This window comes from Macrosteles quadrilineatus, unplaced genomic scaffold (assembly GCF_028750875.1).
Source record: "Macrosteles quadrilineatus isolate MER2022 unplaced genomic scaffold, UCM_ALF_1.0 Scaffold_3__2_contigs__length_128488019, whole genome shotgun sequence".
Classification (NCBI taxonomy): Eukaryota; Metazoa; Arthropoda; class Insecta; order Hemiptera; family Cicadellidae; genus Macrosteles; species Macrosteles quadrilineatus.
This window is the reverse complement of record NW_026542596.1, coordinates 88497873-88515023: the sequence shown is the minus strand read 5'-3', so window position 1 is coordinate 88515023 and position 17151 is coordinate 88497873. Positions and strand designations below refer to the sequence as shown.

General features: G+C 34.8%; 1 protein-coding gene across 3 annotated transcripts in view; it reads right to left on the bottom strand.

The window, feature by feature from the left end:
• Window positions 1–379: 379 nt before the first annotated feature.
• Window positions 380–17151, bottom strand: part of LOC128990886 (bestrophin-2-like) — a 42919-nt gene continuing 26147 nt past the window's right edge. The window contains exons 2-10 of one of the 3 annotated variants that reach the window (XM_054413525.1): window positions 14901–15035; window positions 13838–14004; window positions 10215–10372; window positions 9256–9333; window positions 8544–8708; window positions 7316–7396; window positions 6495–6646; window positions 5810–5965; window positions 380–3166 (exon numbers count right to left, since the gene is read on the bottom strand). In XM_054413525.1, the coding sequence (XP_054269500.1) occupies window positions 2095–3166; window positions 5810–5965; window positions 6495–6646; window positions 7316–7396; window positions 8544–8708; window positions 9256–9333; window positions 10215–10372; window positions 13838–14004; window positions 14901–15035 (2164 nt within the window). In that variant the 3' untranslated portion in view covers window positions 380–2094. Of the gene's footprint in view, window positions 3167–5809; window positions 5966–6494; window positions 6647–7315; window positions 7397–8543; window positions 8709–9255; window positions 9334–10214; window positions 10373–13837; window positions 14005–14896; window positions 15036–17151 lie in introns of those variants that run through there. The other 2 variants (XM_054413526.1, XM_054413527.1) reach the window with 2 other exon arrangements.

The window sequence follows — 17151 nt, the reverse complement described above, 5'->3', positions numbered from 1 at the left end:
CTCTAAATTGTGCCGCTCCGCTCCCAATTGCTGTATGTGTGTTTTTACTCTAAGTGGTGCCTAGCCGGAGTCGCTATAGTGTCTATGGCAAAGTCCAACACCCTTACCCTCCATGTACTACACTACAACGCTCACGGTTTTAGAATTCCTGCACAGCGTTCACAGCTCAGGCTCTTCCTAGCTCATCAAAAGTATATTTCCAGCTCAACATTCCAAAGCTGAAAGGGCATGGCCGTCCCTTAAGTGTGTTTCCTCCGTTACTTCTCTATGACTGAACACTGAGTAGAAATTGAGAAAACACATCAATATTGAAAATTACTATTTTATTTACACATTCTAAACACATATATCTTACAATAATATAGAATATACATGGAATATCACCATAACTTACAAATCAACATGTAATACATAACAATATTAACTAGTACTTACATTTCTGTTATTCACCTTAAAGGAAAATGTTTTAAGTAAGATCACATAATAATTTTACTAACTTAACTTGAATTGAGGTTTTAAACTTTACATCACTTCAGTACTGTAGTTGGTGTTCTGTAAACTGAACCATTCTAATTTAATATTACAATTCATTTAATGTTCATTTAAGATCCCTTCTTTAACTCTTGGCAAAATCGTACATGACAAAACCTATGCATGAGTTTAGCTAATATATTTTGCTTTGTTCTTTTTTGCACCGTATTTTACTCCCTTAAATAAGTGTAGAAATTAATAGCTTTATTAAATAAACTATTGATAAACATTCTCACAAAACCTTCCTTGAATTCTTGAAATCATAGAAAAAACAATCCAAACCATTAACAACAGACTGACACCTAAAGAACAAATAAGTACACTGAGGGGTTAAACGAAAAAACAAAGAATATCAATATTGTCATGTCCCTTTTTCTTTTTTAGCAATAAGAACTAATTAATTTAAAGCTTGCACTAACTGGTGTGGTGAGTGTGTATTTAGTAATTAGTGTTTTACTGACCCCTCAGTAATCTCAGTCCTTTAACTTGTACATGCCTGACAAAAAGAAAAAACACTTAAAACTAACACTTTTTACAACAAATAGAAATGAAATAAGTAATAAGAGTTTGGAATGGAATGTTATTGGTGTTTGTATTTCCACTCAACTATAAAGTCTGTCTTTGTTTAACATCCTAACATTAATATATGTTTTATACTTGCAACAATAAGCTAAAATAAAAATTTATTTGAGTGGTCATGATTTATTGTATTCCCACCTCAAAATGCAGTATAACTTCAGTGGAAGTAAAATGTGGTAAAATTATACTTGCTAAGAAGATTCACTTGTAATTCAGAACCCAGCTAATAACTTAGTACAGACAGGATAACTCAATGGATGACTTATTAAAGGAGACTTATATGTTCTCAGTAACAAAGGGGCTCTTGCCATAAAACTTTAGCAAATAAAATGTTCCACTCAAACATATAAACAATCATTAGGTCTTCAATGGAAGTTTAGCAGGGTCAAAAGCTTTAAGCTGGGTGCCCCACTGGGTCGTTACGGACAATCGGTACGAGATATTTCAAAAGTTAAAAACATTGAATTAAATGAGCATGTGCTCACTGCCTCGTCACGGCAGTCAACGGTGTTCTGCTCAGATGTCCGATAGAAAGTCTGATACTACAAACTGTAGGACATTTCCATGACGGCGGATCCGCCCGATTGATCTAAAATGTCCTCTTATATCAAAAATGCACTCACTACCGCACTTTCCTCCCCAACATTCATCTTTTAACAGATCCTCTCCCAAACTGACTCCTGTTTTGGCAGAAGGAGGTTGGAGGACAGTGCACAGCGACGCCTGAACGGTGGAAAGTCTAAATCAGTGCGCTCATACCCTCTTAAAAATGATGTAATGGCCATGACGAACATACCCGACCGTACCAACCCAGTGGGCACCTAGCATTAAACAGCAATTTTTCTACATACTGTATGGATGAAATTGAAGTTTTCCTATTAGGTACTCGAAATGCTTCCAGTTATGTTAAGGGATATTTAGTACTTGTATGACATCAGTTATTTGGAACTTCAAGTCAGGCCATTCCTTCTAAATCTCGCAGTGTCATTGTTTCATTTCATTTTCTTCTTCAATAGTTTCTTGCAAGTTAGAGAAAATTCGTGGAGATGTTGAATATGATTTCTGTAAAACCTTTAATGATTGAACTGGTAGTTCCTCACCCAAGCCTAGAAGCAGAGAATGACTCCTCGAGCGAGAAGAGGTAAGTGGTTGGGAGGAAGAAAGACAAATGTTGGGTAAACTTGAAACTGTTAGCGGCTCTTTGATGGCAAGAGAGGCCTGACTTTCTTTTCTAGGAACATTCATCCAGCTCCTACTTCTGAGGTCTTCAAAATCCTTCACACCGAGAGAGGGTTGGGTGAAGGGTTCCAATTCATTGTGACTAGTAAGGCTCTGAAATGAAGAAGTTATACTCTCAGACGAGCTAAGGTGGGATTGAGACATAGCAGAGGCTGTGCTCGGTTGTTTCAGTCTGCAATGAGAGTCGTTGCTCGGACGTCTACCAGAGTTGTCGCTCCAAATATCTCCAGCAGAGTCGTCAATCACTGGTTTCCACCGGACACCTTTCCATTGCCCTGAAGCAGTGCTCTGCCTTCGACTCAGTAGTTTCTTCATCGTTGATCTTTCATCACTTTTGAAATCTTTTACGTGTTTGTTAAAACTGTGTCTTAAACTCGACACTATGTTTCCAGTACTGCTGTATTTTATTGTACCGCCTTTAGACCGTCTAGTGGCTAAGGGTATTGAATTTCTACTTGAAGAAGTCGATTTGATCATTTCATTGCCATCTGTACTTTGCCCAAGGGAAAAGTCTATTTTGTCATGCAGTTTTTGTACTTGCTTGAAGCTCTCGTCAAATGGATTAGTTATTTTTATTCCTGGTGATTCGTGGTTCAATTGATTAGAATCCACACTGTCCAATGTTGATTGAGAAGGCCATTCGTGCATGTCAGGACGTACGAGAGTTGAGATAGGAATTGGTACCGGTATGCTCTGAGTCTGCCATGGTGCTCTTGTATCAAACTTTTTCAATCCGAAATGAGCCGTTACTTCTGCCGATTGAAAATTTGCTTCCACATCTCCACTATGATTGACACTAGGCCTCTCACTACTTGCCCTGAAACATCAAAATAGTTTTTTGTAATTTAACACAAAAAGTCACAAATATCTGAAAAATATAGTCTAGGCATATTTAAAGTATTTTTCAAACAAAAGCATATTTTTTCACAAAAGTTTTTAATCCGTCCAATCCGTTTTTACTTGTTACTAAACGTTGAGCTACATGCAACACCCTTCCAATAAATAGCATGGAAACCATGGCCCCCCCCATTATTATACTAATAGTCTTCTATATATTGACTATTGAGTGATTCCAACAGAAAAGATTTGCAATGTAAATGGGATGCTTTCACTTAATAATAAAATTGACAATTTACTACCTACACTTAAATTTTTACTACTTTTAACAAATTATTGTAACTTTATAAAGTATCCTTATATATAATACGTGAAGGCGATTTCTACGAAACACTACTCCTCTGTTTATAATGGACGGATTTTTACAAAGGATGTGTCAAAATTAAGTATTTTTTGTGTAGACGCCACCTTTCACCAATTTCTATAACAAAAGTTCTCGGACGTTGCCCCACAGGCTATCAAAATCAGAATGTATTTCTTATGAAGAAAAGATTTTGTTTACTTAAACGGACAAATAATTCTTATTAATTACAGCTGTTCATAGTAAACGCATGATACACACAAAAGGATTCGTTTTCAGAGCGAGTCCGTTTTCAGTTTCGACAATTGGAGTGGAGTTATTGATTACATTATCTTTGAGTTGACTCTTTTTAAGTCATTGAAAGTTATGGCTGTTATTCGTTTTTAAATAACGCCTGTAATACTTTGAAATTGCTCGAATGCGAGCAACAGGTGCTATAGTATATTGCTAATAGTGGTAAGAAATGTTATATCGTGTAACCCAGGTGTTTGGACTAGAGGTATTACAAAAAGTCATCTGGGCCCCGTTTTATCTAAAACTCTTACAAGACATGTCACACTCAATTATCTCCAGCAATTTTGATTACACCAATTGCTAAGTTTTTTTTTACTGATTTAACACAGTGACATCGCTAAACTTCTAGAACAAATTTGAACTCTTTGATTCGTAGTATAAGCAACACGACATTTTATCTGAAAATTGCCTTGGTGATATGGTATGCATTAAAAAAAATTGTCTACCTACTGCATAACTTAAGCCATCCAACCAAACCAACAACCATCCACCATGCAACCAACAATAATTTATTATTTTTACTACCACTCTGTTTGGAAATGATCACATATCGCTACAACTGTAAACAGTACGCAAAATAACTCATTTCTGCTTTATTCATTCCCACTCGCTAAATCAGCTGATCTCACTGTTGGCGTTTATATGAAACACTAATCTGGTAAGCAAATAATATAGCTTAAAAAATTTAAACATTACCTAGATGACATTTTTATATACCGTACGGCTAAACAGTTAATCTTTGTGTCATGAATGCCGCTCTCGAAATGTAGCAGCACAGTTTTCGAGCATCAATGATGTACTTTGCGCTCCTCATACACAAATAGCTATATTCAACAATACTTGTCCTCAATGATGTCTGTTTTTATTTGCAATTTTACTTTTTGCATCAAACCTATATGAATCACATTGATACACTCACATAATTTAATTCTGGGAGTTACTCAATAATTGAGCTGAATGTTTTTTTTTTTAGCGAATTTCCCTATAGGGAAGTAGCTATTACCGTAGGTCTCATGGTAAGACTTAGGCCCGGGACCGATTTACTTTTTCATTTTGATGTCCCCAGAGGCCAAAAACACCATTCGTTCAAATTTTTATATATGTATATATATATATATATATATATAGGTATATATATATATATATAGATTTATATATATATATATGTGTCCGTGAACACGATAACTTGAGTAATTTTTATCCGTTTTTGATGAAATTTGGTTTGTAGGTGTAAGGCGGGATAAACTTGAATGAGTTCGCGATCCAGCATGATCGGACCATGGGAACAGGGTTTTATGGGGGGTTTTATGGGGTAAAAATGGGTTTTTCTCACTTTTGACCCTCAAAACAAAAAATTTTCCAATTTTTCTCTAAACCTTCTTAAAGAGCTTAAGAAAACAAACAATTCAGTATATCAAAGTGTTTTTGTACGGTTATTGGTTACGGAGAAAACTAAAAAAAAAATTTAAATTTAAAATTCCCATGTTATTCTTATGGAGAATATTGTAAAATGTTGTAGTTTGCTTGTTTATGGATATCTTTTGATCAAACTTGGCAAATATATTCATTTTATACTAAGCAATAATTATTTTACTTAAAACACACACTTTATTAGTTTCCTTGTAGCAGCAAACCTAGATACTCGTTAAACCTAATGTTATTTAAATAGATCAATTGAAAATCAATTCAGCCAAATGGAAATTCGCTTAGACGGCAGGTTTGCTGCGGCGGGGGTATTTTTTTTTTTAGTTTGTACTTGTCTCATGAATAAGTCAAATCAATAATCCTATCTATTACTGATATGTTCTGGTTTTAAAATCAAATAAAAAAGGCTATTCATACTCTACAAATGCTGGAAGCATGACATACTCCTGCATCAAGGCTTCTGAAAAAACAAAATCGTTGTTACACTTTTTGAAAAGCGAAACAGAAAGGTATGGTCAGTGGGTGGGCGGTGCTACGTCTTACCGCCAAATACCTGCGGGTGGACTAACAGCGTTCATCAGGTTGGTGAAAGACGAAGTTTTCTTCGGAGAGCTTCCTCGTTTGCTGCTGCTGTCTCTGTCATCCTCTTCCTCCTCAGATATTTCTGGCAAGAACATAGACTGCTGATCCTCTGGGACTCTGCGGAGCAAAAATGATTTGATCAGGATTGTGTTGTTCTAGAACACTTACAATTTGAATAGGTTTTTAACAACACATACAGGTTTTTGTAACAACACATGTTTTTTTTTTCAAACGCAACCCAAATTTTTCAACAACAATACCACCTTGTATGTTGGTATCCCTGTTTTTGTTACTTCAGCTAATAAAGAATGCTAATCCACCACTTAAAGACACAGTGTAGGTGTATGTATTTGGAACTAGAGATGTTTTATGTCTGTAATTTTGTTTTTATGTAGTTGAAAAAAGGAAAGTAACATATTCTTATTAGTAAAATAGTGCTGGGTTCTTAGCACCATCATAACACTGTTGAATGGCAAGAAACCATCAGTTTTTCAATTTGAAACAAAGTTCAAAGGTATTTTTTTTAGATTCTTTACGAAAGACTAAAAATATATGCTTGAAGTGTAACTGCATTATAATGTACATCACCGCAACCTGGCACCTAAAAATAGTTACAATGTACCGGTACTAAACAAATTTGACTTACTGCATATTATGAACAGATCCTCTGTATGTTTTCTTCTTATATGCAAAAGCTGCTCCTGTGTATGGCAATATCAAGTTGATATCGTCAAAATATTTATCTTTGACTAAAGGAGGATATCTTGACATAAGAGTGTCTACCCCAAGGTAGGAGACCTGTAAACAAGACAATACAATTTCTAATAGAATCTAACCAATTTATTCATGTTAAATTTTAAAGGAGAGCCATATTTGGTTGGTAGGTATAGCATTTTTTGAGACGGAATAAAGTTCTCTGAAGAAGTCCTTCTACATCACGATGAAATATCAATGTTATGTTTTGTGTAATTGTTGATCTAAACCAACGGACTCTAATTTGGAAGGTGATTGGTTTTTGGGATGGCTTTTCTCAATGTTTCTAGCCAAGGCTATCACAATTCATTCACCTACACTTGCCTTAGAATATGCGATCTCCCCTGAAAAATTCAGAGGCTCACAATGCAAGAAGAACATGGGTAAAATAAAAGGTTAATAGGAAATGAATGACTATTTATCTAAATATTATTGAAAATCTCTGTATGTTTTCTGTTAGAAATGGTTATAGCAACATTCAGATGTTACCACAGTTGACAAAGTTAAAGTTTGCTTCATTGTTCTGACTGTTATTTTTGTAGTAGAAACTTTATTTTGTTGTTCACAAAACAAATGTTAATCCCTAATTTTGTCTACATCAAAATATTGTACATTTAGTCAATAATTATCAGTCGGTAGCTTATCAAACCTCAGACTCATTGTGACATGTCAATTGTTCACAAAAATAGTTCTAAAAATTATAAAAAAATCTACCTTAGTGTGTCTATCAATCAGCCAGTTCAGTTCAAAGTCCTCATCATCATCACCGAACGGGTTTATAAGTTGTTCAGCAACCTAGAAATGGTGTTTCAAATTCAACAATATTCACCCTATAGATGTAAATAGCACATCAAAACACAGCTTATCTTAACGCCATTTTAACTTAACAAAGTCATTTTTTCCATTTCTTGAAAACAAAATCGTGCAAGTGACGCCCTTGTCCTACTTGACATTCCTTTTTAGTCACTTGAAAACTCCATCAAATACTCCTCCAGCATTTCTTCAGGAATTACTTTAAGTTTTTCTACAATTCTCAGCTTCGGTTTAAGCAAATCTGTGGGGCGACTTTGAAAAACCTCAAACTTCAAGTAGCTTACCAGAATAACCCCTCCCCCCCAAAAAAGAGGCGACTTAAAGCTTTCAAAAACAAAAGCTTCCTGGCAAATCTCTTAGTTACTGCGACTCACACTCTTTCAACATTTGCTGGTGTACAAAGAGTTTTGCGGCACCAATTGATTATTTTTAGGGTTTAAGCTGTTATCCTAAAAATTTTACTCAGTTCCCCATTGTTCTCCAATCAGGAACAGTGCCATGCTGACCAAGGATTGAATGTGGTACAAACAATCTCTGGGTTTTTGCACAAGAATCACTATTAAAAAAATTGGTTTCCACATAAAAATCTCAGTTTTATAGCCTCAGACATAATGTTTACTAAAATGGCATAGTTTAATTGATGTTATAAGCACAGCTGTTCATTCGATGTTGCTTTACTTATAGTGTGACAATGAAAGAAAATCGGGGTGCTCTCACTGTGTCACCCTGTACATGTTTGAGTCTTGATTCTTGAATTATAGTTTCAGAACTTGAATTATAGTATTATAGACTTTCAAAATTGAAACCTTGACTACTTGTACTGAAAATAGGATTAAATTAAATAATTAAATTAAGGATTAAATGAAATAGCATTAAAAAATCAAGAATAAAAAACTATAAGCGTTAAAACATTCTGAGGTGAAAAATACTAAAATAATGTGTTAGGACAGAGACAGTCTTTTATAAATACTGTATACAGCAACAATACAAAATTTAATCTTTATCACTCAAGTAGGCTTTTATGAAATCTTCATTCAGATATTCTTATAAAGACTATTTGTTTGTAACAAACTTTTATCACAAAGTATAAATAGTTCTCCTATGAGCCTCAATCGAAGTGAACACTTACCTTTAAGAGACCCATGTAGAAAAAGAACTGTAATATTGTGAAAAGAGGAATGTAGATATCAACTTCCATTTGGAACTGTTTCTTCTGTTGACTTGTAGTTTCGTCAACATATTGTCTTCCAACCAGAGCTGCTAGGAAGAAGGAGTAAGTCGCCAAAGTTACTACCTAGACATAAAATGCAAATATAAGTATTCATCTCATCCATACATACATTTTATATATGGAGGAATTCATCATGTTTTTATGGTATAAATACCATTTCCGTAACAGTTTAAAGTTACTGTAACTTGTTATTTCCCATAAAACTAAATTGGATTTTTGTAAAAAGCCGGCTTCGATAAAAATTAATAAGTTATGGCCCTTTAAGTTATGAACAAAATGGCATAGGCTAAATCCCATTGCTGTAACAATTACGGTTCAAAAGCTATTGCAATTTTTGTGATTTTCCCTGTAAAATAAAATATTTACTCCCACCGCATACCCATGATAAAGGTTGTTGACAAGCTTAAGGGAGAAAGTATGTGTCAACCACTTTGAGTATCTTCTCCAAACATGTTTACTAAGAGCCTATATCCAGAAGTTCAGTTTATAACTTCTACATGTTTCAAGGGGGTTTTTTAGATCAAACTGGCTTGGTCTTTGATTACTTAGCCACACAGTTACTCATGGATTAACATGATTGATTGGAACAGAACATGATTGATGATTTTACCTGTGTATAAACTAACGGAATACTAATCCAGTCGTAACTCCACAACAAGCCACACTTTGACCGAAACTCGTTGAACTCCTGTAACAGTAATTAGCATTTAGATACTTTGGTGGACCTCCAATCTATACAGATTAGGTTGCACAATTTTTTTTACAAAAATAACATTGTTGATTGAACTACTCACAGAGTATTACTGTACAGTATACAATTTTTATATTTTTTAAAATATTTTCTCCCTTAGTATAAAAAAAAATGATACAGCTTACAATAAGTCTAATCAGTTTGACTTGTTTAAAAAGTAAGCGTATTGAAGATAATTGTCAGTAACTAAATTCAACTCCATTTCAATTCTAAAACTTGTGACAACTTCAACAAAGAGATTGAATGTATGTCCTATCAACAGACAACTAAACAAATTAAACGAGCATACAGCTACAACACTTGAATACACAGAAAAGATGCCCAACATCATATTTAACATGATATTTTATACCTATTGTTTGTATCATATTTAGATATTCAATTTGGGAACTTTAACTCTAATCATTGTATTATTTCGATGCATTCTACAATCGACAACTGTAAACAAACTGTGGATAAATAGTCAATCATTCTACTCTAGCTATGTGGTTCTATAGAAAACTAATATCCCGCAGGATATTATATGGCAAAAGGAATTAATTTTTTAACTGAATGTAGCTTTTTCAACTCTCCGGGCCTTCACAGAGAGTTATAGTTGCAAATATGTGAAGACACAACCTTGTTGTAACCTCTTTGGTTAATACACCTAATAAGGTGTATTGCTAGCCTAAGCCTAGAGTTTAACATCTCCAACTTTAGTGCGAGAAGGAGCGTGTTTGATCCCCAGCACATCCAACAGAAATTTCATGGGTTTGGACCGCTTTACCATAAAAGCGTTTGTGATAATGCTATTGGCCAAGACACTAACACTTACTGACCTCAACAATTATCTTCAGTCCCTGGGAGTCAACGATTCGATTGGACTTCTTAGTGTCTTTGAGCAGAGCTATGAACCAAGTACAAGGAATCCAGTAGGTGTTAAATTCCATGTTGGGAACTGCTTGAAACATCTCTAGCTCCTGACGAGTCATGAACCCTGAAAGAAGCCAAACGTTAAAATCCTGCAAAAGGAATAAAGATTTCATTGAGAAATCAATCACTGTTTGTAATCCACAAACTGACTAGTTTAGATGGGTTTTTATCACCTTTGTCCCCAATTAATTAATCTAATGCTTAGTTATTATCTAGGTTTATAACTATTAAAACGTAAAACCGTTTTGTCACTTTGTTCCAAAACTATAGCAACAACAAAACAGAAAATTAAGGTACATAGTACATCTCTGTCCATAAGCACAAAATCTGTCCATCCATAATGCAATATTTAATTGTGATTGCATATTTAGCAGTCCTTGTAAGACTTCACAGGTCAGAAAATTCTTTTCCCACTGTTGAATGTTGGGCATTTGGCCGCCAGAAAAGTGAAGCAATCTTGTGTGTTTCACAGTGACTTAAGTGGCTTAAACTACCATTGTAAAGACACATAAGAAAATATGAGATAGTTAATTTTTGTAGCTACTGTGTTATTAAACCTTTACAAGTCTATACCATAGACTAACCAACATAAGTAGACTTCTCATCCCATTGTAAATTTTGAAGCACGATTTTCGTGTCTAGTTCATGTACGTGACACATGGGCGCTAGTGTCGACGAAACTTTGTTTATATTATTTTAGGGTTAATTTCTTGATTTGTGCTTTACTGTTTGGTTATATAAATAGGGGACAAGTTATTGTTTATGATTAGATCGTATTATTTGGTTAAACGAGGTTTTAAATGGCTGTAATAACGGGAAACAAATTGTAAACAAAACACGACCTCTACATAAACCGTACAGAACTAACAATAAAATTGTCTTCAGCTGTTCCATAAGGATGAGAAATCTACTAAGGGAGTATGTTTTATCTATGTCTATACCCTAGCAACGTCAACAAAATTTAGGCGGTTTTAGAAGAAATCTCTTCCCTCAACTTGATCTTAGCTTTAAAACAATAACTCAACAGCTGAGATATGCCAAAACGTCATTCAGCTGCAACATATACATTAAGTGAAACAACTATAGTTCGGCCGCTTAGAAAGCGACCTCCTCCAGCATTGGTTTAGCATTAGCGCGCAGGTCGTTTTCTAAGCCGCCGAACTATAGTGGAGGAACTTCCCTTCAAACCGCCTAAATTCAGTGAACAGACTAGTATGATAGAAATTAATATTGGGAATCTTTACTTATTTAATACGCAAGCAGGTTTTTTGTGACAATTAGTCCTCCGAAACCACTGAACCGATTGGCATGTTTTTGGTGTCATTGAAAAGACCGTAACATGAAGTTGTGCAGGAAATGTTTTTTTTAGGGAAATAATTAGAGAGTAAGGCCCTGGGGTCCTTCAAAGTTTCGTATTTCTTCATAAGATTAACATGGGAAACAAAAATTGTTATGAAACTCCAGCTGTTGTCAGAAATTAAAAGAGAGAAGAAGAAAATATGTTAATTAAACATTCAATGTGTAATAGCCCAAGAGCCCATGACTGCCAGACCTTCGTCATTTTATAAAAGCTGAAAGTTTCTCAGCAAATGCTCCCAGTTCAGTTAAGAATGATCGGCAACTATGACATTTGGATTTTGGTTACTTTGGCAACAAAAAGGTAACAAAGGTCTGAAATTTGCAAATAACCATCGTTATAGTATAAAGCTTGGTTCTTTCATATTTTCTTCAGAGGAATGTTAGAAATCATTTCCCCCATTGCCAGACACTTTGTGCGGTTTAAACCCTCTGCCAGACACCCTTAAAAACTAGGTATGACGGAGATTAATTTTCGTCATTTTATAAAAGCTGAGATTGATATATGTTATTTGGGGAGCTATCAAAAGACGTTTTCTAAAAAGCCAGACACTTTCGCTGGTAACTTCGTCTAGCCAGACACTTTTAAGTCTGCCGTAATAAGCTTAACTATTAGCTGCAAACAGTGAATTCAGTTCCAGTTTGGAACAGGTTTCTGTGCCATATGTAAACGGTTAATTTACTTACTTTCTTCCTCACAGTCTGTTTTTATAATAAACCATATGTTTGATGTAAACATATGTTATATTTGCATTCAATTGTTTGTTTATTCCTGCAGTGTTTTGAAAATATGTAATTATGTTCTAAAACCATTGGGCACAGAAAACTATTCCAAACTGTAACAGAAGTCACTGTTCGTATGTAGCAGTTAAGCCCACAACTACCTATTATAATACAACAGACTTTTAAAGTGTCTGGCCAGATGAAATAACCAAAGAAAGTGTCTGGCTCTTGAGGAAATGTCTCTTCATAGCCAGAGTAGCCAGTTCTTCCCAAGTAACATATATCAAATTCAGCTGTTATACTATTATGTAAATTAACGCAATTACGATTAGAAATAAGTTGTGATTTCACCCTGTTACATTTGGCGAAGAAACCAGTTCTATACTGGAACTGAAGTCATTGCTTGTAACTACTGTACCTATTATACTACTACAGTCTTTTAAAGTGTCTGGCAAGATAAAATAACCAACGAAAGTGTCTGGCTCTTGAGGAAATGTCTCTTCATAGCTTCCCAAGTAACATATATCAAATTCAGCTTTTATATTATGATATAAATTAACACAATTACGATTAGAAATAAGTTATGTTTTCACCGTTTACATTATTTGGCACAGAAACCTGTTCCAAACTGGAACTGAATTCACTGTTTGCAGGTAACAGTTAAGCTTATTACAGCAGACTTTAAAGTGTCTGGCTAGATGAAATTACCAACGAAAGTGTCTGGCTTTTGAGAAAACGTCTTTTGATAGCTCCCAAAATAACATATATCAATTTCAGCTTTTATAAAATGACGAAAATTAATCTTCGTCATACCTAGTTTTTAAGGGTGTCTGGCAGAGGGTTTAAACCGCACAAAGTGTCTGGCAATGGGGGAAATGATTTCTAACATTCCTCTGAAGAAAATATGAAAGAACCAAGCTTTATACTATAACGATGGTTATTTGCAAATTTCAGACCTTTGTTAACTTTTTGTTACCAAAGTAACCAAAATCCAAATGTCATAGTTGCCGATCATACTTAACTGAACTGGGAGCATTTGCTGAGAAACTTTCAGCTTTTATAAAATAACGAAGGTCTGGCAGTCATGGGCTCTTGCTCTATAAATTATCTCGAAGAAAAAACATGGACAACCTAATGCGGCTGTAGGTGCAAAACAGTTTAGGAAAACACAAAAAACGAGATCAGCTTTTGAAAAATAAGATATTTGATAAGGTATTTCCAAAAAATTTTGATTATATTAACCTGTTATGAACATCGTGAGTATTTCCATCAGTTAAATAAATAGTGAGTAGTTTGAGTTGACTCTTTTAAACTCATTGGAAATTATGACCATCATTCGTTTTCAAGCAACTCCTGTAATAATTTGCAATTGCTCGATTTCGAGCAACATGTACACTAGTTAATAACTAATACAAATACTAAAACAATTGGCTTTATACTTGTGTGTGACCTGCTTCTACAAGATGATCCATGGTGGGAAAGCGGCGTTTGACAGCCGAGCTGATGGATCTCAGCACCAGGATGAGAGACAGGTTGAGGTATCTCATGAGAGTCCTGCGGATCATACGACCCTGGATGTCGTTACCTCCGATGTAGAGGGCCAATGAATGCATCACCCTGCGACATGTGATAGTAAGATAAAGAACTTTAAGTGTATCCTCGCTACTCCCTATTGTTCATTACTCTGTTGAATTTTGGATACTGAATTAGACATCAATGTGAACTAGTGTAGCTGTAGAAAGTTTTGAAGCAAAATAGAACATAGTGAATAAGCCACTGAAAAAATAGCTTCTGTCCATTTTTGTTTTTTTGTTTTTAAAACTACAATAATTTATGCAACTTAAAAATGCTGTATTTTGCAACAAATTTAATTTTGTTTTCAACAGAAATCAACAATTATCATCTGCATACTCTGACAGTGGCTTATTCAGCATTATATTTGCTGTTCACTCTTGTTCATAAACTTTGTATATATCAGGATGTAAGCGTAGCATAGTGACCTCTGATGATGCCACAACCTTTGGCAAAATGTGCATCAGGAATTGAAAACTTCAAGAACTTCAAGGCAACACAAAACAAAAAGGAAATTATATTTTCATTCTGAAAATGCTGACAACGACTTTATGAGTATGAAATCACTTATTCTATCTGATTTGAATAAACTCTATGAATAGTAAGGCTATAAAAATGGTTATTAAAATTTTAATTGTCAGGAACAAACAAATTACGAATGAAGAAACAAATCAGATATTGTAAAATTGGTTTTGGCCTCGATGCAGAGTGTAATCTTCAGGGCGACTTGACTTAAATACAGTTTTCATAGCAAGTCTTAATGTCAATGAATGAAAGTTAATAATCATTTTTAACAAGGTTGACTCCCGAAGACCACGAATCTACAATCAGAAACCGTGGAAGCCTATCTACAAAGATTAAACTTAAAATTGCCAACAAAATAAAAATAAAATAATTCAGAGTTACATACCAATAAAAAAAATGAAAATGTGTTTACCTACTTGTCAGGCCAAGGGATGGCCATGTATTGTTGCCACCAGCGACCGGCTACATAGGCGACGTAGAAGCCGAGCACAAACGATAGAGGGATGAAGGCGATGAACATTTCACAATACACCACCACCTTCTCGAACAGCCTGTAGACAGATGATAAAGTCTGTAAAGTACTGTTATGTCTCTTAGTTCATATCAGCCTTAAAAATACCTAATGGAAACAGTAGGGTAGAATGATGTTGATTGCCATAGGGGTAAATCACGTAAATCATTGTTGCATTGAGTAGCATACATAAAATATTACAGTAGCCTATCTGGGACGGTGGCGTCGTCCTGTAAACCAGCTACATGGAGGTCACAAATTGTGGATATTTAGGCATGCATTGTGGATCTGATACTCCCTCTGGTGTGGATTAACGACCGTACTATAGTCAGTACAGTACTACAACTATCCGCAGTGCAATAAAAAAGCAAAAAAATGTGGTTCCGATTCCACTATAAACTGTAGGTTGCCATTAGCTGTATGGGCTATTAATTTATAGCTGTGTCTAAGGAATATGTCGGCCCTAGTCACTAACAAGACTACAATATCGCGCCACTCATTCTACACTCATCTCCATTCATACTTGTCTTAAAATACCTACCTTTGTATGGTCGCCATTTCAAAGAAAAGTATTAAAAAATAAAAGTTGGCTATCAAAGAAACTAACATTATAAGGGTTATGGGCTTTAAAGTTATCAGCAGTCCCCGATTGGTCCAGATGAACAATTTATGTAAATTTATTTAACATGATAAGTTAGTTCATAAACATAACATGATTATATCAGCGGTGTTTTGATTTTTTGCGATATTTCCTTCAGAAACATATTTGGCCCATCCATTTAAAGGTCAATATGAGGAGACCCCTGAACAATTTTCACATCTTGAAAGGGTTCAAAACTTGTTTCAAAGACAAAATAATAAAATTCCAATGAATACCATTTACCTTTCAAAGATCGTTATTCTCTAAGACACTTATTGTGTGAATAACACAACTTTTTAGAATAAATATTAAATTTATTGATTTTATATCTACACCATGAAGAGCGTTTTCTCAATCAGATCGAAAATATAAAAAAAATTACCTAACCCATTATCATAAACTGTTTAGAGTCGGGACCACATAAGTTTGCAGTTGAGGGAGGAGCCTATTTACCATATGGTTTTGAATGAACCAATGAGAACCGTGCGGTGTTGCCAAATCTAATAATATCAGCTTATTTGAAAATATTGCTTAGTATATTTCATTAGTGCGATGTGGCAACGTTGCACTAGCCTTGTCTTGTGATTGGGTGCCACCAACTGCAAACTATAGTATATTCTTTACAATATTATGACTGTAAACATTCGGAGCTGAAGAATCAGCTGTTAAATTTCACATTAAAACGTTGTAAAGAAAGTTGGTCAGTATCACTGGTACTTTGAAATCCAACTCTAGAAAAAATTAAACTGTAAAAGCAAAGTCTTACAGGAATTAAATTACATTTTTAGTTACCTTTCATAACATAACTCTGCTAGATAATCAGTTTTGAATTGATACCTCAATCGTAAAAATCGGTTAGGTAGGATGGCTGAAAAAAATAATGTCAAGTTCCATTTAAGTTAAAAGTAAGATGTTACAGAGAAAACCCTATGATTTCCCACGATGGTTGTATGATTACAAGTGCCAAGTGATGTTAATGCCTTTTGGGTTTTCGGTTTCATCTAATTTTTTCCACCAACTCTTTTCAATCCATTTTTTTGCCACTGTAGATTCATTGAAATGTCTGGTGACATTGATACCAATGAGGTACAATTTATTAATAATACAATTTTGAGTTTCACACCGCGACAGTTTATTTTGTCGCAGATATGTTGTCCCAGCCAGCGGTGTCCAACAGTCGTAGAACCACGTGGGACTGGGAGTGTCGAGGTCCGGACAATAATAGCAACAGGTCTGGCTAAACTCATTCAAAATAGAAGTAATCTTTGTCTGGCTACTATTATTTGTCAACTGCTGAAAACTGTTAAAATCCTCTCAAGATGAACTTGATTCAAAAACACTTTCTGAGTGTGGAGTAGGATTTTTTATATATTATGATTAAAACACATCATAACATTTGGTTTTTGGTTGGATGAGAGATTGAAACTGTGTGGTGGTTAATTTGTTGTAGATAAACCCCGCATCTAAATTTTAAGTAAACTTATTTTGCACGATTTACACTCCTTGTTTTTCAATA